Source organism: Eptatretus burgeri, chromosome 4 (genome assembly GCF_056783735.1).
Source record: "Eptatretus burgeri isolate ZD-2024b chromosome 4, Ebu_testis_v1, whole genome shotgun sequence".
NCBI classification, from domain to species: Eukaryota; Metazoa; Chordata; class Myxini; order Myxiniformes; family Myxinidae; genus Eptatretus; species Eptatretus burgeri.
In genome coordinates, this window is record NC_140964.1 from 53,674,077 (window position 1) to 53,695,591 (window position 21,515).

General features: G+C 38.4%; 1 protein-coding gene across 1 annotated transcript in view; it reads right to left on the reverse strand.

Annotated features, from left to right (window-relative positions):
• The window catches only part of LOC147028074 (tumor necrosis factor receptor superfamily member 16-like), a 98,155-nt gene that overhangs the window by 61,086 nt on the left and 15,554 nt on the right, over positions 1-21,515 (reverse strand). Inside the window, exons 2-3 of the mRNA XM_085878102.1 lie at positions 15,650-15,785; positions 2,840-3,196 (exon numbers count right to left, since the gene is read on the reverse strand). Of these exons, the coding sequence (XP_085734228.1) occupies positions 2,840-3,196; positions 15,650-15,785 (493 nt within the window). The remainder of the gene's footprint in view (positions 1-2,839; positions 3,197-15,649; positions 15,786-21,515) is intronic.

Below are 21,515 nucleotides of genomic sequence, written 5' to 3' on the forward strand. Positions count from 1 at the left end.
AGGTGGTGTAATTCATAGAACGAGTAGGATATATATATATATATATATATATATATATATATATATATATATATATATATATATATATATATATATATATATATATATATATATATATGAGTTGGTTATTGTGTGCCATTATATTTACCAAATTAGTTGCTCATTGTTCGCTGGATATTAACAATGCGTACAGGAAGTGGATTGTGCTGGGATATGGCACTGGCAGAATGGGCCAAGTGGCTTTTACATGTGATGGAATTACCTAATCTGTAGGACAAAGAATTCACTATAATTTAGGAATTCTTGCTTTTATTGACATTTTTACAGGATGAAGCTTCCCTTTATTTTATTTTTATTTTTCTTTCGACAGATTGTGCTTTTTATTACAAAATTGATCAAAGCAAGAGTGAGAATTGTTTTGCAATACAGGTCAAAATACAGGTCACCAGTCAAAATGAAGACAAAGAAACCCATAACCCACCGTGTTTGGGTCTATTCGGCAAAATTTCGAAATTTGGCTCAGGTTAGATTCTCGAGCTTATTGTATATGCAGAAATTAAATAAAGGCACAAACACTGGCGTGGCTTCTTCGACGATTGAAAGAAAGTATCCTTAAGCCCACGTATGTGTGATATTTTCTTCGTTGAGAAAGGGCATAATTCTGAAAAATGGAAGAAAGCCCTGAGACTCGAACTTCTTATGTAATTTATCATAATAAAGTCATTTACGAAGTTTTGGTTGAATATGTTGAAGGGTATGGGAAAAAAAAAGTCTGCAAAAAAACCCCACAGATGGGTCAGATGGACGGACAGCAAACCTATAATCCCCTCCAGTGAAACTGGCAGGGGATGAAGTCCAGAAAAAATATAAAAACAAGTACAGAAGGATAATGGATAGACATTTTATAATGAGGGAACACATAGACACATAAAATACGAAAACGGTAAAGTTAGCAAAAGTACAAATGACAGATGACGGTGGTGGGTGTAGGAGTGCAAGATAAATGTGAGCCACCATCTTGAAGAACTGGAAGGAAGGCTGGGTTTGAACAGACATTCAAATACGATTCCATGATGCGGTGCATGAGGTGCAAGTGAGACAAATAAATCATGGTGAGCAGAAAGCTTGGATTTGCAGGCGGTTGATAAAGAGTTTCTGTGTCTGAGTGGCGACCTGTCCAGGATTGTGCCCAATAGCCCAGGATACTGCTTCGGCAGCACCGACGCTCTGCAGAGTATGGTCCCAATTGATGGAATGGATAAGGAGTTTGGCAACATAGGGCTTGCTATATCTGGTAAGGGGCAGATGGCTGAGTGGACAGAAGGTTGAAGGCCACATGAAGTCTTAAAATACAATTTAGAGGTTTTATTGCCACTACTGCCAAGTTGATTTATGTCAGCTTGCAATGACCATTGACCTAAAATTGGAGGGAAAATTGTTGATCGAAGAGCCACAATGTGCTTTGTTCTTAAAAGTAAAGTTTGGGGGGATGAGGGGGGCATTAAGACCCTCTGGACCTCTTTCACTGATAAAAGAACAATAAAGGTTTTCAGACCTTTTTTCAGGGGATTGGTCGAATGATGGCATTCCTCCATGAAGATCTATCCAATGCATCAGTGTTGTACACGTTCAAACCCAAATATTCCATATCTTTCATGACAGTGTCAGTTTCAGCCCTCTTTCATGGATCAATTGTTTAAACATTCACAATGCAGGAAGAAGGACCATCTTAATACTCTCGTGAAAAGGGGGCTAATGCTCCCTCATCAGGTGCAATCAAAGTACAACTATAGCTTGTAGTGAGACAGCTGAGGTCCACATCGCACCAAATTTCTAATTTCAGAAACCTATTTGTTTTGCTTCGTTTCAATAGGATTGCAACTTTCAATCCGAGGACAATGAAACTTTAGAACTTCATCAACCAACAAATTTTTCATTCATCTGTAATAGAAACAGATTAAAACTAGAGGGGGAGCACTCGGTAGAGTGCAAAACTTCCGCCGCCAATACTACTAGGTCACTCAAGTGAACCTGATATCCTATTCATTCAATTTGATGTCAACAGTGCTCACAGAGTTATAGTTTGCAACTTTCCCTTTTACTTTTAACTTTTACATTCTCAATTCATTCGTCATAACTAGATTCCTTGAGACAAAATTGATTTTACGTGGGTATATCCACCTGAAGTTCCAAAATCAGCCGCAATTATAATTTTGGCATGTTTTGTTGTTGGAAATCACTTATAACATGAAGAAATGCAAAAAAAAAATCGAAATTTTGTTGAAAAAAAATTTGCACAATTTTTTTTTTCTCTAACAATTTTTTTTGGGGGGGGTTACATAACATGTAGAAATGCAAAAACAAAATTCAAATATTTTTTCAAATTGGCCACCATAGCAGCCATATTGGATTTTGGACCAAGTCCAAAATCTAATGGCATGATCCTTGGACCAGACCTAACCCCCCACCAAGTTTCGTCGAAATCCGTTGAGGAGTTTTTCCGTAATACTGTTCACAAACAAATAAACAAACAAACAAACAAACAAACAGAAAGGGGTGAAAACAGTAGCCTCTGATCTTCGATGGCGGAGGTGAAAAATTTCAGTCCCCAACCCCCTAGAAAGTGCATAGATTGTGTCAAGATGCTTCGTGTTCCTAATATTGGGAATTATTTTTTCTCTTCCTAATGTTTTGAAGTTCAGCAGCAGTTACAACTTATAAATTTACAGAGGTTTACACACCTTCTATTGAAGCTTCACACTTTATACACTTTGCCATTTGTAGTTTATGGAGAACTATGACCAAAATGTATGGGAAAATTGAAAAAGCAGGAACTAACCGGCACACACTGTATCCAAATGAGGCTTGCACTCATGGACGAGCTTTTGGTCATTTGAACACGAAGAGCAGGGCATGCAGGGATATTGGTTATTGCTGTGCTCAGAGTAGAAATCAGGTGGGCAAGGGTAGCACTCCACATCTGAAAATGAAGAGCAACGGAAACGAGCACCATAACCTGGCTTGCAGTCCTTGCACAGCTGGCAGGTACCATCAGTTGACAAGAAAAGATTCATGCTGCACTCGCACTCTGTGTCCTCTCTGTGGGTGCATGGCCCTCGTACACGCATGTCCAGAGGGCATTGTCTGCATGACACGCATGGTGCCGTGTGGCTGTACTCGGAGGAAAATGAAATGCCTTGGTTTGGAAGGGAAGAAGGATAGGGCGGAAAAGGAGAGTACTGTATTCATAATCAAAAATACAGTAAAAACATTAAATTGAAGAAATTCCAAAGTAAACTATCTCACATATTACCGTAAATGTATTAGCGAAGAACCCGTCCACATGGATGGGTGAATTGCCCACAATTACAGACAAGATGACTTGTAATACTGGGAGATAGACAAAAACAAACACACATGACAAACAAACAAGACACTTCTTGAATTGTAGCAGGATTATCCATAACATACCCTGTATTAGCACTCCTTCTCGCTGTCCCAGCCACGTTTGAAATACCCATTTCTTTTTCTTTCTTTTTGCTTTAGGGTCTAAGGCTCATGGAGGAACATGCAGGAGGACATTGAACAACACTGGAATTGACGTCAGATAAACACAGCTGGCAATCTTGGGGGAAGTGACCTAACTTCCCGGTGTACTCTAGGTTCTGGGGATTGCATGAGGAGAAGCCCCCACCCCCATCAACCCCAATGGGATGTGAAACTGTGTTTGACTGTGCTCTATTCCTTAAATGTTGAGCAGCAAGTACCATTTCGTAAGTCTTTGGTGTGTGTGACTGTCAGAGAAAGCGATTTTCCGTGATTGCAAAAAATATACGGAATTTACATAAATGTTGACTTAAAATGGGATCTGACAAGAAGAAAGCTCAGCACAGCAGTCCATTCTCAGTAAAAGTAAAAATATGTTTAAATTCAGTCTGGGTTTCAGGCCTTTATATAAGAACTAGATGACCCACGAACCCGTTGGGTTCTCGTTGTGACGGCGATTGATGAAAAAAATCATTTCGAGAAAATAAAAGATAGCTCCAGCGGACTATACCGCTGAGGTTGTTTGCATTGATCAAATTCTCCCGAAGAGTACTTGACTGAATCGGGAATTGATTTTTTAATAATTTTTTTCGTTGCCCGATTTGAACGAAATGCGATACTGCACACCGCAGGAGAATAGCGAGTAAAGTGGCCCTAAAATTTTTGTGCTAACATGTACCGTTTTGGCTGTATTTCAGGAACATATATATATATATATATATATATATATATATATATATATATATATATATATATATATATATATACACACACACACACACACACACACACACACACACACACACACACACACACACACACACACACACGATGAGAGTTATAGTAATATATAGATGACAAAATATTCACCATATTGTCCTCTTTTGTGTGCATTCTCCACTGACCTAATTCCCACATTTTAAAAATAAATTCCAAAAAGTATTTAAAAAAATAAATACAGAATTTCATTGCACAAGGAATACCATCTACAACTGGAATGCAAGCATTGCCAATGCTCTTCTCATGTCAATCACAGGTGTTTTGGATGAGTGTCACTGTGAATCTCAATCTTGATTGGTGGAGCTAAATACTGAAAAAAATTCCATCGAACAAATCTCTGGAAAATCCAGGAAAAGTAAAATTTGATTTAAAAAAAATCACCCCACTTTGTTAAAAATATTCCCTGAAATTACGATGACCAGCAAAAACTAAATTTCGGTCATCACATGCACATGTGCCACTTTGGAGAAAATTTTTGTTTATTTTTTTTTACGGTGAAAAATCGTCAAAATACAGATGAGATTGATAAAAATAATAATAAACAACAACAACAACAAAAAAACCGTGGTGCGTTTATGTCAATGTACAGACTGCCATGTCTGCACACTTCCTTCGTAGGTGATCATACATGGACATTGTAACTAAGATTAATTTATTTTATAGTGCCACATCCTATGGATCCAGTTTCCACATTTTTTTTTTCCACCTTCCATTTATAATTTTATTCTCCCCTGTATTTATCCGGCGAAATACACTACCCGGGGCACCAAGGAGAATTTTAGCTGCGAAGACTTCAGGAAAATTGCACTTTTCCCAATGCAAGTGCTTATTTTGCAATCGATAACATAAAACGGAATTTAGATTCTTTTTTTTTGGAAAAATGAAAAAATAAAAAGAAGTGTGCCATTGTCAGAAATCGAACAGCGGCAGAGCAGACACTCTAAAACCACAATGCCACCATTTCTGGTGTTTGACAAATACTGGGCAAACGTATTTTTGTAGAAATGAAATTGGATTATTTCACAAGCATTGTGCAATCAACATCCTGCACAATACATGGCAAATGTTATCAACGTCCCAGCATGATTGTTTACGGAATCAACACTGTCATAATGTCTATTTCCACAAAACAAGGTCCATGCTGTAGGATAGAGGCAACATTGTGAATGATCCATCGATGGATCCACAAAAACATCTCATTCTTTTCAGCATTCAAATGCAGTCTTCTATTTCAGCCTTTCTATCATACCAAAATACACAATTTGATTTCTGTTTGTCAGTCTGACCGTGATACATTCGGTTGTTACTTATCCAATCTCAAAGAAACTTGCCAGAGGGACTAAGGGTCACACAACAGTGGTAGTAGTGATTTCATTTGTTCCTTTCCCCAAGGGGGTTCTCTTCCTTAGATGATTGCCTTATTAATGTATATAGATAGCATATTATGGCATTTTCCAAGGCAGCTTCTAATAACAAAAGTAATTAGAAGGCACCTCAAAATGCCAAGCCCATCTGTGTCCGTACTCAAACTAAACTTGACAAAAGCGACAGTTAAAAAAAAATTGTACATTTTATTCATTTGTGTTCTCCACAATAAAGGGTGGTTGAAGATTTGACGACGAAAGCTCAATTGGTAAAAATGTTATGGCCCAGACATACAAACTGAATCTCAATGGTAAACAAAGATTTTGACTAAAACATTTATGGCTGGTCTACCACTTCACTGATGACATTATTCTCACAATTCTTTATTCCACATTGGAATTAAAATGAGATGTGCAAAGTTTCAAATTTTTCCGATCAGCGGTTTAAGAGATATAATTATTTGATTTTTTCGATTGATCCAAGATTTTTGACATACCACGTGACCTATGGCGTCATAATTATCATTAAAATATTCTGCATGGGGGGTCACTCCTACCCTCAAAATTTTGTGTCAATCGGACAAGCGGTTGCTCAGAAAAAAACAAATGTTGAACAAATAATCGAGCAAAAAAAAAAGTCCAAAATGGGACAAAGAATAACTAATAATAAAAATAAACAGAACAGAAAATAAACAGAAAAAATAAACAGAACAGAAACAGAACAACAAAATATCTTAAACAAATTTTCAACAAAGTTTATAATGTACAATTTTATTTTTAACTTTTACACTTTTACACTTTTTATTTTATTTTTATTTTAAATAACACTTTCATTCACAAACATTTCATGCACAAGTACAATATTAACACTCATTTCAACGCAAGCAGGAAAAAGGAAAGAGAATGAAAGGAGACATCAATAACGAACAAGAAAGGATAAACCAAGGAAAAATGTAAATTTAAATGAAAATTCCATTGAAAAAAGGTCAAAGATCACAAAAAAAATTAAATATCCTTCAGCAAGTCTCTGAGCACCCTGCATGTTTCAATTTTGTGTGGCGTATATATATATATATATATATATATATATATATATATATATATATATATATATATATATATATATATATATATATATATATATATATATATATATATATATAAAAATACACACACACACACACACACACACACACACACACACCTTCCACTGCATGTGGAATGGGCTAACAATAATGATAATTAATGTTATTATAAAACCACATTAATTCTAATAATATCTCCCCTCCCCAAGAGGTTTTTCCTCCTTGGGCAAACGCCGTGTTAATGTGTATAAATAGCTTATTGTGGAATTTTGTGGGCACTCCTACTGGAAATTATATATACATGTATATTATAAACCACAAACATAGTATGATTACATTTTTGAAAGTCACTACTGTTGTTTAACATTAACTGAAAGGGAGGAAACCCGATGTTCTTGCGGCATTATATGCTTATCATACCCTCCACAGACTAACGGGCAAAGCCAAATTTACTTGCTCGGCCTCTAGGTCGGCCGCAATGATCTTCAGCTCATAAAGGACTTTATCAAGTGTGATGTGTGATATTGCCCCCCCCCCAACATGATTACAGCCCAATTGTGACCTTTATTCAATGCATAACCATATTCCTTGACTGTTTGAAATTTTTTTTTTCTCGAGGTTGAGACACTCCAAGTCCACCTCAAGAATGAACAAATGATGTTCTATGATCCCAATCAAGTATGAGAGATGACTGCGCATTTGAACCCGTAGGTATGCAGCCAGAGAGAGCAGATGTAGTCGTTTTTTTAAGTCTACAATTTCAGTGCAGCTCATGTCCGCAATGTCACTACAAGAGCCTTAAAGCATTCCGACTGCAGTGAAAATCATTTTCATCAGCTGCATCAATAAGGCCATGCATTATTTACAGACTGGGAATGCCGTGGGAAACCGGGCCTAGCTTATGCTTGTGTAATTACGAGAAAGATTCTGATTATGATAAGATTATGAGATGAGAACAAACGAAGCTGATTCTTCAAATCTGAAGCGTTAAACTCAGTTTTATTTGCAGATATGCATGAAAGAGTGCATCCTTGCCCTGCATGTACATCAACTCATAAGAGGAGAAGTTAATATCTCAAAAAACAAACTAGAAAGAGCAATCAGAGATTGCAGACCCTCACCAGGACTTGTTTTGTGTGGTGCATTTTGTGTGGCGTTTGTGTACAGGTGTGTTACGTATTTAGAACTGCCACTTTCTAACTGCTGGCAGTGATTATCAAACTAGACGTCCCACTTTGATGCAACCCCACTTTGATTGGACACTTGACCCTGACCGATGACATTTTTCATTATTATTCAATTTAATTTAGAATGGGATTAAATTAATTCAATTCAAATCAAATGGAAGACCAAATAGGTACAGTCCTGCATTGGCGTCATCAGAAGGAACCCAAACAAGCAAAAAGCAAAGATGAAGCCATCAGGAGCAACCTGGATGGGATTCACATTTCAGCTGCTACTCTACCCTCAAACCCATTCAGGCACAGGTGACCCTTATTAAAATATATATATATATATATATATATATATATATATATATATATATATATATATATATATATATATATATATATATATATATATATACACACACACAAGAACCCAGATCAAAAAAATAATAATAATAATAATAATAATAATAATAATTCTGACTGCCAGACCATGTGTCCATTCAAGTTTAAAATTAAAACATGGATTTCCCATCACTACAAGATCATAATTGTGAACTTTCATATCGCTTGATTAAGCAGTTCCAGAGAAAACATTATTTAATATTTTTCTTCAAGCCAATATGGCTGCTAAACCATGTGACCTATCAATTACTCCTTAATAAACTTGTACACCCATGGCTTGGGGAACATTTTTGTGAAGTTTACCCTCTCTATCCAGCCGTTCTGGAGAATATTTTTTTATCTGTTTTACGGTAAATCCAATGTGGCTGCCAAGCCATGTGACCTATGATGTCATATGTGTGAACCTTTTGTTCCTCATGCATAGGCAGTCACATGTGTAAAGTTTCGCCTCGATCTGTTCAGCCACTTCAGAGAAGAAGATTTTTGCAGGTATTTTTTTGCTTTTAAACATTATGGCTGCCGAATCACGTGACCGATGAAATAATGAATTTTTTTTTCTACGGACAATTTTGTCCCGAGATGACCCTCAAACATTTTCATACTGATCAGATGTGGCGTTCTACATATGCAATTATGACGTCATAACGAAGGCACATATGACATCATAAAAAGTCAAACTTATTCCCTATGATGAGTACTTACCGTGTGCCAAGTTTCAATTTTTTTCCTTGATGCCATTTCAAAGACAGAGGTGCAAAAAAAATTCCGTTTTTCCAACATTGCTGCCATACCACGTGACCTATGACGTCATAATTATCATTAAAATATTCCACATGAGTAGTCGCATCTATGGTGAAAATTTCATCTCAATCTGACAAGCGCTTATGGAGAAAAACATTAACCATCTGTGTGGACAAACAGACAGACGAACAACCAGAAAAAGACGTCATGTCGAGCACGATACTTGGAAAATCCACCCCCTCTCCAAAGGTTGCCATGGATACATCAAATTGTTCATTTCACCAAGGTTAAAATTGACAATTTTAATCAAAGCTCAGGTCAATTGGATAAAAATTGATTACTTTTCAGATTGAAATTGATGATTTTAGAAGTTTGACCTTGTGTTGACCTAAAAAAAATAGTTGGTTTCCATATTCAGTGATGCAATATGCAATTGCTGATTAACTTCCAGGTTAACCGGATGAAAGTTGATGATTTTTCAGATGAAATTTTATGATTTTAGTAGTTTGACCTAGTGTTGACCTAATAATAGTTAGTTTCCAAATTCAGTGATGCAATATGCAATTGCTGCTCAACTTCCAGGTTAATCGGATGAAAATTGATGATTTTTTTTCAGATGAAACTTTATGATTTTAGAAGTTTGACCTTGAGTTGACCTTTGAACTTTTGACCTCAAAAATAATTGCTTCCCAATTCAGTGATGGACTATGCAAATCCTGTTCAAATTTCAAGTCAATTGGATGAAAAATGACGATTTTAGAAATATGACCTCAAGATGACCTTTGACGTCAAAATCAATAGGCTTCTCAGTTGAGACTACCTCTACAACTTGGTGAAGTTTCATGAAGATCGGTTTGGAATTGTGGGTCTGCAGGCAATTTACAGACAGACAATTTTTTGTGCATTTTATTTGAATTACTTTGTGGGACGACCTTTCGGATAAATTAGGAATGTAAATAGTTTTCCACAAGTTTGTTACCATGTAGAAGAACAGTATATAAAACAAGCTACAGAATCAATATCAGCACTGGCTCACAGCACATTACATTTTGTCACAGTTCACGACTGACTCCTTAATAATAATTTAAAAAAAATGAACACCTGACGCATTGGAATACAAGCACTCAATATTTGTCCACCTCGCTTTGCAGCAACGATTAACCTTCTTGATTTTCTCAACACAAGATTTGTCTTTGTACAACTACAGTATTAGTATTTCTCCCATTGCTCTCATCACACAATCACTCGGCACTTCAGTGATGACTTCTCCACTCCGGATTTGCCATGCAGCTGTTCGATAGCTCGATCAGAGATTTATCGATTCCAGGTTCACCGTGCAACTCACCTGAAGGCCAAATCACATTCAAAATGTGATCTGTCTTATTTATTGCTTGCACTAGCTACAATACTCGATTTGCATGTGAGATCACGTTGCTTGACACTTGTTACCGTCGCCGAAGGAGAGGGTATTACATTTGGGTCTGTCTGTCTGTCTGTCCACAAAGAATTTTCATGTTTTTCTCTGCAACAGCTTGGTGGATTGAGACAATTTTCACCATTGGTGTGACTACTCATGTAGAACGTTTTAATTATAATTATGATGTCATAGGTCACGTGGTGTGGCAGCTATGTTGAAAAAATGGAAAAACCTTGGACCTCTCTATCTCTGACACCATATGAAGGAAAAAAAAAATGAAACTTGGCACATAGCAAGTACTCCTCATGTGTGTGATTTATTTATTATGTAATGATGTCATAGGTGCCTTCGTTATATCATAATTGCATATCGTCACCCTCATCACAAAAGTGCCTGTCATTTTATTTGTTGATGAAGCTTCGGCACTTTTGTTATGAGGGTAACGATATGTAGAATGCTACATCCAATCAGTATGAAAAATTTTGAGGGTCATCTTGGGATAAAATGGTTCACAAAATGTTTCTTGATGACGTCATCAGTCACATGATTCAGAAGCCATATTATTTAAATAATAAAAAAATTTAACCTTGAAAATCACTGAAATAGCTGAACAGATTGAGGCGTAACTTTGCACATATGACCGCCTATGCATGAGGAACAAAAGGTTCACACATGATGTCATAGGTCACATGGTTTGGCAGCCATGTTGGATTTACCTTTAAACCTATAAACATCATCTTCTTCAGAATGGCTGGAGAGATTGAGGTGAAACTTCACACAAATGTTCCCCAAGCCATGGGTGCACAAGTTTTAGGAATAATTGATAGGTCACATGGTTTGGCAGCCATATTTGATTAAAGAAAGATTAAATAATGTTTTCTCTGGAACCGCTTAATCTATCAACGTGAAACTTCACATTTATGATCTAGTAGTGATGGGGAATACATGTTCTAAATTTCAACTTGATTGGACAAATGGTCTGGTGGTCAGGATTATTGAATTTTTATTTTTTTTAAATAAGTCTCACTTGGCTGTGTCTGGATGGGTTTGAGGGTAGAGGAGCAGCAGCTGAAATGTGAATCCTATTTAGGTTCCTCCTGATGACTTCATCTTTGCTTTTTGCTTGTTTGGGTTTCTTCTGATTATTCCAATGGCGGACTGTACCTATTTGGTCTTCCATTTGATTGGAATTTAATTTATTTTAATCCCATTCTGAATTCAATTCAATAATAACACTGGTCAACAACAAATTTGTTGTCTGCATTTTTTAAGCTGATTTATGACGAATCTGATGCGCTGAATCCAAAACTCACATTAGTTTTGTTCAATCAGGTCAAGTTTTTGAGATATGGCCACATGTCGTTTTTTACATTTTTGTTCACATGTACGCATGTGTGGAGCATTTTAGAAGAAGTTGGTGGGGGTAAAATGTCATGTCAAATAATTGTTTTGATTGGAAATAATTATTTTAATGACAAGAAGTATTCAGGTACGATAGTTCTGGGTGATTATGTCGAAAAGGGATCAGTTTGAAGTCATAAAACCTCAAAATCTTCCAAAAAATGGTGAGGCAAAGCATAAAGTTCGTGGATCAAAACTAAAGTTAATGGGGCAGATTTTGTAATAATGTGATACAAAAAAGTTGTATTTCTTGAAATAACGAACTCTGAAGAATGTACAATACCTACATGCGCCAATTTATGACATGCGCTTCTGCTCAAGCTTGGAGTGCCACAGTACGAACCCAAAGATTGGAGACTGTTCATTGACAGCAGCAAGCGATCACTGAAATGTGTTCTGCTACACAACGGCAACCAGTTTGCCTCTGTACCCATCGCTCACTCGACTACACTGAAGGAGAAGTATGAAGCGGTGAAGTACGTGCTGGAGAAAATTGGTTATGATCAGCATAAGTGGTTTATTTGTGTTGACCTGAAGATGGTGAACTTTTTGTTGGGACAACAGTCTGGCTTCACCAAGTACCCATGTTTTCTGTGCATGTGGGATAGTAGGGACCGTGCTCAGCATTACACGAAGAAGGACTGGCCTGTGCGGGAGGAATTGGTGCCATGCAAAGAAAGGAACGTCATCAACGACCCTCTGGTGGACAGAGACAGAATACTCTTCCCACCGCTGCACATCAAGCTCGGCTTAATCAAGCAGTTCACCAAGGCTCTGGACAAAGATGGTGACTGCTTCACTTATTTGTGCCAGGCTTTTCCAGGATTGACCATGGAGAAGTTGAAAGCTGGCATCTTTGATGGTTCTCAGATCCGTCAGCTCATCAGAGATCCAGAGTTCAAAACCTCAATGAACGAAGTGGAACTGGAAGCGTGGAAGACATTTGTTTTGGTAGTGAAGAACTTTCTTGGCAACAATAAGGCCAGAAACTACGCAGAACTTGTCAACAACATGCTGACTGCTTTCAGAAACCTGGGCTGCAACATGAGCATCAAGATGCACTACCTATTTTCACATATGAACCGGTTTCCTGAGAACCTGGGTTCAATGAGTGACGAGCAGGGGGAGAGATTCCATCAGGACATGAAGGAGATGGAGACCAGGTATCAGGGTCGCTGGGACGCAGTCATGATGGCTGACTACTGTTGGAATCTGAAGAGAGACCTCCCTGCCACTGAACATTCCAGGAGTTCGAAGAAACGGAAGTTCAAGCCCTGAAGTTTGAACAGTGGTGACGCAACATGCAATTTACTTGTACTTACCTTTATCAATGCCCACCATTCAGATGACAGTAATCGATGTTTCTATCATGTAATCAATAAATGTTGTTGGCAAAACATTTTTTTTTCTTAAAAACATGTTTAGGATGATATGTGTTGACAAAAATCAGCTGATAATGCCACAAAAATGTAATTGATTTTGTCACAAGATCTGATTTTTTCAAATCAACTTAGCACAAAAACCTGACCTGATGGAGAGAAACGGATGCCATTTCCTGATTCAGCAGTGCCAGAATACCCTAATTCACTTGTAGAAATCTAGACAACATTCAGAAAGTAAAAAATTGTTGACCAGTGTAATCAATAAACGTCATGGGTCAGGTTCAGGTGTCTGATCAAAGCGGGGTTGCATCAAAGTGGGACGTCTTGGTAACCGGCCATCACTGCCAGCAGTTATAAAGTGGCAGTTCTAATTATGTCTCTTATTAATTACATAACACACCAGTACACAAAATTACACAGACACCACACAAAAGTCCTGGTGAGGGTCTGCAATCTCTGATTGCTCTTTTTCTTATTTTGTTTGAAAAATTAACTCAGGACAAAGTGAGGGAGGTTTGACATTGCTGTTCAACAAAGATATTGTAACTCTAAAAGGCTACAAGGACAGTACAAAACTTTGTGTATGTGATGTAGAAATAGAAAAAGATGATAATGATTACAAGTTCAATTTCAGGATAAAAATGTCAATACTCTAATTTGAAGAAAAATAAATGTATTTGGAATTATTGTGCGGAAAAAAAAAGAATTCTATACGTGGTGCTCGTAATGGATTTTTTTTTTAAATCGATGTATGCCTAAAAGCAAAAGTTTCTCACCAACACATTGCTTCATCAGAAATGGCAACAGTGTTGGTTACTACTAGTTTGAATCTTTATAAAGTATTACAACCATTTATCAAGAGCATTCAAAAAAAAACCAAACAAAGAATTGTTCATATAAAACACTCTCAGTAAAAGGAGCTTTTTCCAAAACAAACTACATCTTTCCACTCTTCAACGTGTCCTCTATTCAACAAACATTCGGACACTTCAGAGCCATGGGTAAATATCTTGGAGAAAATTGCTTTGGCAAAAATATTTCTTAAAAGCATGATTTCTGCATTCTCATGGATGAGATTTAAAATAATCATTTTCAGGGTCCCATTGAAATCACCACAGCCAGGTTGGTTAGTGATGACAGCAGAATCATTGTGTAAAATCCGTTAATTTTTTTCATTGCCTGGAAGCTCCAATTCCACTCAGGAATTTTGTAACCCCGGGAACTGAGGTCAGCCTGACCGGCCTAATGGGTGGGCAGACAGTTTCAGGCACACTCCCACCATGCCTTTTTGCTCTTTATATATCATACCATTAATAACTCTCAGCAAAACTATTTACTCTTGTGTGTTGAACACATTATTTGAGGTTAATGGTTGGCCTCATAGCTGAAGTTTAGCTTCTCTGGTACACCCTGACTCAAAAAAAAATTCTTAACATCTTATGGATATTTCTACAAAATGGTTCACCTTTTAATAGCAGGCATAGCTACCAATGAACAAGCACTCAAGGAAGCCAGCAACAAGGCACACGATGGGAAGAAATACTGGAATCCTTTACAGGTAACTTGGCCATTTAGTGGGATTTCACAGATGTGAATGCATCAAATAATCACTATTGCTTATTTCTGTAGAGGGACAAGAAACACTTATTCCACTCACAAACAACAAACTGCACAAAAAATAATGGCAGCACAAGTAGGTTTGCTGTACGAGAAATTCATGAAAAAAAAAACCCAAGAAAACAATTATCACACAGAAAAGAAAAGAGAAAATATTTTTAGAATAATTCCATTGCCGTGATTTATTGAAACAATTGTGAGATCAGCTGTGTCCGTTGAAATTTTGCTAAATCAGCTGTACAGCTCCTTATCAAAAACACATTTCATCGTTGGGAACAATGACAAAAGGAGGAAGAAGATATAGAGCAAAGGAATGAAAAGAAAATAATCACATGTCAAATCACAAAAACTGTATTAGTGTAAACAATATTTAGAATCATTTAATGCTACAATAAATAACACTTTCATTCACAAACATTTCATGCACAAGTACAATATTAACACTCATTTCAACGCAAACAGGAAAAAGGAATGAGAATGAAAGGAGACATCAATAACGAACAAGAACGGATAAACCAAGGAAAAATGTAAATTTAAATGAAAATTCCATTGAAAAAAGGTCAAAGATCACAAAAAAAATTAAATATCCTTCAGCAAGTCTCTGAGCACCCTGCATGTTTCAATTTTCTGATCGGTGATAAAAGGTCAGCAGCGAAATATTACAGACTTAAAAGACCTCAACATCAATTTCACCAATATTTGTAAACTATAACGCACAGGTATCAGCGTACCCGGGACTTACTGTCAGGACACGGGGCACATACGGTGTTGTTGGCATGATTGCAAAGCTCCACCACGCCATAACCTGGAGGACATTCCTGGCAGCACGTGCCATCATCTGTGAACTGTTTGCTGAGGCAGCCAAAGGTTTGCGGCACCTGTGAGTGAGATGGTGAGAAAGTCGATATAAGCGACTAAGATATACCACCCTGGATATCAGACAACATTCTTATTCTAGTAACAAAAGATGGGCATTGAATAAATGCTCTGCCGTTTTAACACTGCTTTGAGTATTGTGATACCAAATACAACATTAATATAGCAAGAACTTAGTCTTACACCGTTTAATGCTCATGTTGTTTTTGGAAACTATTCCAAATAAAACCACCACAATCCTAACCTGACCACTTTCTGGATGAAAAACATTTATAGAACGTAGGTATATTGGCCGAGATTGACACTCACCGAGTTTGACTCGAATCCCTGCGTTTCGGATTATATGACCCGGAATTGAGTTTTCAGCAACTCGCCATTATAGATTACATTATTCCTCACGCTTTGTGAAGCTCTGTCTCAACATCTGCTTCCAGCTCGTGGGGTTGCAACGTGCGTGCTAACAGTTGCCATCTGCGCCACGTAACAGAGAACGAGGCAAAAGAGAACAAGAGCTCGAACATTCGATGACCAGGCGGTCGATGGAAGTTACTCAAGACCGACTTTTCCTTCTTTGATCTGCATGATGGCGAAAATAGGTCTTGTCAGCTTGGAATAGCTTATTGCAATGATTTCCTTTGAAGGTTGGTAAATGTAAGGGGGTTTTGCTCTTTAAGGTTAGCTTTTGTTGATCACCTACATGGATTGTTGTTTGCAGTTTTATGTGGAGACTTTAAAGTCGTTTTAGTTTTTCAAAAGCCATTAAAATCCTTAAGCATTGTGTTAATGTGGATATACAATTTAAACAAAAAGGATTAGTGGGGTGTGTTCCATGAGTCAGCTGAATTTACGAGTCACCAAAAGTTGGCTAAACTTAATCAATTCGCTGAGAACTGTTTGCAGGATTCATTTCAACACCTCTGCGACTGAAGTTATGCAAACAAGATTGATCGTGTCATGTGATATGAGATTCCGACAAACCCGTAAGGCGTGCCCTTGATCAATTCAACGCTGTTGAGGGCAGGGCTCCCATTGAAGTGAGTAGAAATTGAATAAAATTTGCAATAAAGTATAAATAAAGCCTTTTGAATACATATGTAGTACATACTGTAGTGTCTCCAATCATGGTGGGGCGTACGATTTTTTTGAAAATCAAAGTGGGACGTCGGACAAAAAAGGTTGAGAAACACTGGTCTGGATGATTGTAATTGTGCATGGAGATTTATAAATAGGTGCGAGTGTCACAGTACAGTTAGATAAATGATCATTGACTTCAGTAATATAGATGTATTGCTCATACAAGACAGGGAGAGAGATACAGAGAAAAATAAAGAAACCCACAGAAATAACTATAACCACACTCGGTGGAGTGCATATCTCCGCCAGGTTGAACAGGTTACATTTTGTGTCCCACTGATAGGCCGGATCTGAATCCGGATCTTAAACCAAAATCTAATCAGCTTGTCAACTACCAAATTTTGTCATCCATCAAATTTTGTCATAATCCGTCCACAACATTTTGAAATGCTGTATCATACGTACCATATATGGTTTTTGGACCCATCTCTCAATGGTGAAGAATCACTGAGAAAATTCTCGTATCCAGATCCAGATCTTCACCAAAATCTAATCAATTTGTCCTTGTCACACACACGTTATCTATCAACCAGGTTTTGTCAATCTGTAGACAACATTTTGAGATATCCTGCTAACAGACAGTCAAACAAACAGGGGTGAGAACATAATCTCCATCTACCTTTGGTGGCAGAAGTAATTAAAAAAATATATAGTATACGGGTCCAGATCTTCATCAAAATCAAATTAGAATTGAACAAATGTGGAGATGACCAAAACTCAAAAATTGACATATGGTGGAAATAGCACCCCTTTTGGTGATAGCCGGTATTAATAGTCATCTTCTTTATCATGATATGTTGTGATCAATAAAATTTCCTTCAAAAATGGCAAAAATTATAAACAGCATTTCCAAGATTATGCCACAGCACAATGCCCAGCAAAGGTGGGCCGAGAACGGTACTCCTGCCAGTCGAATCAATTTGTCCTTATCACACACCCAAACTGTCCCCCAAGTTCCATCCAAAACTTAAAGACATCCTACTCAGAGAGAGAAAACCAAACAGGGGCGAACACACAACCTCCATCCACCTTCGGTAGCAGAGGTAAAAATAACAATTCCAAGGGAGTAATGTTAAAGACAGCATTATAAAAAATAGTCTTGGATGTGTGCTTATCTATTGAAAATCACATTTTGGTTATTTCTTTTTAAAGCAAACATTAACATAAAGCTAAAGAACAAAAAACATTGACATATATATATATATATATATATATATATATATATATATATATATATATATATATATATATATATATATATGTTATCTGACCTTGATTCACGCCATGAAAATAATGTCACAATGACGTCATGACTGCAGCCACAGAAGGGTCTCTTGGAGTCAGGGGCACCAAGAAGGGGAAGGGGGGCAAGCGGGGCAACTACCCTGCGGCCCAGACCGAAGGGCCTGTAATTATTTTTTCAATTTTGTGTGTCATATAATGATGGTTTGTGACGATGAAACACTGGGGCAGATTTATTTTGCATCTCCCTCCAAGCCACTCAGGGTGATTCCCTGGCATGGGCAGTGCCACCCTCTCTCATAAAATAAACTACTGGGGGAACAATTTACATCATGACAAACACGGTAATGATGTAAATGAACACAAGTGTTGGCCACACCCCATCTGGATAAAATGGGTGAAACAAATCCACATCTAGGAATAAGTGAATAACACCCCGATTTCCATTAAATGTGCTTATGACAATGAAATATGGAAACCTCCATGTAGGTTGGTGAAAAAAAAAATTAAGGGGGCCCGTTGAAGAGGCCCCTACATTTAGTCTTGCCCCAGGCCCATTCTGTCTCTTGGAGGCCCTCTTGCAATGCAAAGATCAAATGCTGTCAACAAGCAAATGAAAAGCGAAGCTACCGACTAATTTTGCTCTTTCTGGGGCTCGTCAGTGCAACACATCACTGTTCCATCTACTTCGTGCCTTTGAAGCCTTATGGATTTATACTGGTTAACGATCCACCTTAACCGTGATTGGTGAAGACACCAGGCAGCATTTTATCTTGCCATCTAAGCACTGCAATAGGCCCTTTTGGCAGTCATGATTGTGTTGTCAGGGCACTCATCCAGGTCGGAGAACACATAATTAATCATCTTCATAGACCTCTGGACCACCAAAATAATGATGGTTGTGATTGTTGGGGTGGAACACAGATGGCAGTTTAGTCCAGTCAATGGAAAATTTGAGGGGGTAACCCACCACTAATTGCAAAATAATTGCTTCCACTGCAGTGCATTTCAGTAAGACCCCCTAATCACCATACTAAAAGTCCTAAAAAATCCGAGCATGGGAAAGTGGTCTAATTTGCATAATATGCAAATTAGCTTCCGCCATAAGAGAAAATTCATATTTTCACTATAACTTTGCATCTAAGTACCCAATTGAAGCAAATCAAGTGTCCAAACCCATGTTTTGAATGTCAGTGAACATGATAGGCACATTTGCAAATTAATATTTTTGAATATAATTTGCATATTGTACAAATTAGCTTGTTATAAGAGAAAATTCATATTTTCACTGTAACTTTACATCTTAGTACTGTATCCAATTGAGCCATAACCCTAACCCTAACTTTTATTGTTTCTGCTCTGTTATTTCATGAATCACAGATAGCTATGGCTGAGTGTGTTTTCTGCAAGAGGAGTTTAGAAGATGGTCAGGATACTGCAATCCTACGAGAAAAGGGGAGCGAGAGTATCAACAGGGCCAGTGAGCAGCAAAGAGATAGTATAAGAACTCATAAAGGTCAGCGAGTACACACAGAATGCCGACGGGTTTTCACTCATCCGCAGATGATTACAAAGGCACAGGAAAAAGTAACTGAACAAGATCAGCCCTCACCGTGTATCCTTCATTCAGAAACACCAACGTTGAGTTTGGACAAGCACTGATGGTTTTGCGGTGAACCAGCTACTTACAATGAGAAAAATAGCACCGCAAAATGGGCGTAACCCCTCAGCCCCTTGACGCAAACCAATTTCAAGATGGTGGCCATATTGAAAATCGCAGCATGTCCATTTTCGAAAGGAACCTTCCTCTACTCAACCTCAACACACCCAGCAAAAATGGATTTAATTGGACACGGTGTTCTCCTCAAAATTGACAGAAACCAACTTCAAGATGGCTGCCATGGTGGCCACAGTGAAAATCGCAGCAAGCCCATTTTGGAAAATTCCTCTACTCAACCCCATTATACCTCGCCACAATAAAATCAATGTGTGAAGCCGTTCTCAAGTTATTGTCCGGAAACCAAATTCAAGATGGCTGCTACAGCCGCCATATTGGATATCGGATTGTGCTGAATATCGAAAGGAACCTTCCTCTAAACACCCCCATTATATCACACAAAAATGAAACCAATAAGTCAAGCCGTTCTCAAACCTTCCTCTAAACACCCCCATTATATCACACAAAAATGAAATCAATAAGTCAAGTCATTCTCAAGTTATTGTCCGGAAACCAAATTAAAGATGGCTGCCCTAGCCGCCATATTGGATATCGGATTGTGCTGTATATCGAAAGGAACCTTCCTCTAACCACCCCCATGAAAATAATATCAATCTGTCAAGCCGTTCTCAAGTTATTGTCCGGAAACCAAATTCAAGATGGCTGCCCTAGCCGCCATATTGGATATCGCATCGCACCGATTATCGAAAGGAACCTTCCTCTACCCAGCCCCAACACACACTGTAAAAATGGATTTGATCGGACAAGGCATTCTCCTCGAAATCGACGGAAACCAATTTCAAGATGGCTACCATGGAGGCCACATTAAAAAAACGCAGCGCGCCAATTTTCGAAAGAAACCTTCCCCTAAGCAACCCCAACATACCCTGCAAAAATGGATTTAGTCGGACGAGGTGTTCTTCTCGAAATTGACGAAACCAAAAGTTGACAGGTCAGGTCAGGTCAGGTATGGGAGCATGTGCCAGAACAGCGCGTCGCTGCGTCCACTTTCCGCCGGTACTCCAGGGGCCTCCGTCTGGCCATCCCCCAGGCAGATGCCAGGCCCATCCCCATCTCCTTGAGATGATGGTCAACCTGCTGCAACCATGAGGCACGTGGTCGGCCCACTGGCCTCCTCCACTCATGAGACTCCCTCGCTGAGAGAATCTGGTGAGCAGGATCAGCGTCAGGAAAACGAGCCACATGTCCATACAGCCGCAGCTGACGCTCACGGACTATGCAGGTAACAAATCTCATCCGAGTCTCTCTCAGCAACCGCTCGTTGGACACAAAATCCGACCAGCGATAGCCAAGGATTCTCCGAAGAGACCTGGTACCAAAGGAATTAAGTCTCCGTCTCAGATCCTTGGTCAAAGTCCAAGTCTCGCACCCATAGAGCAAGACTGGAAGTACCAAGGACCTGAAGACTCGGACTTTCGTCCTCCCGCACAGGTACCGGCAGCGCCACACCCCATGATCCAGTGAATCCATGACTCCCCAGGTCTGACCCAGACGTCTATTGACCTCCGGCTCACAACCTGCGGAGACATGAATATCACTGCCAAGGTAAGTGAATCTATCCACGACCTCAACATCCTCACCACAAACAGACACAGACAGGACAGCAGCATCCAAGATG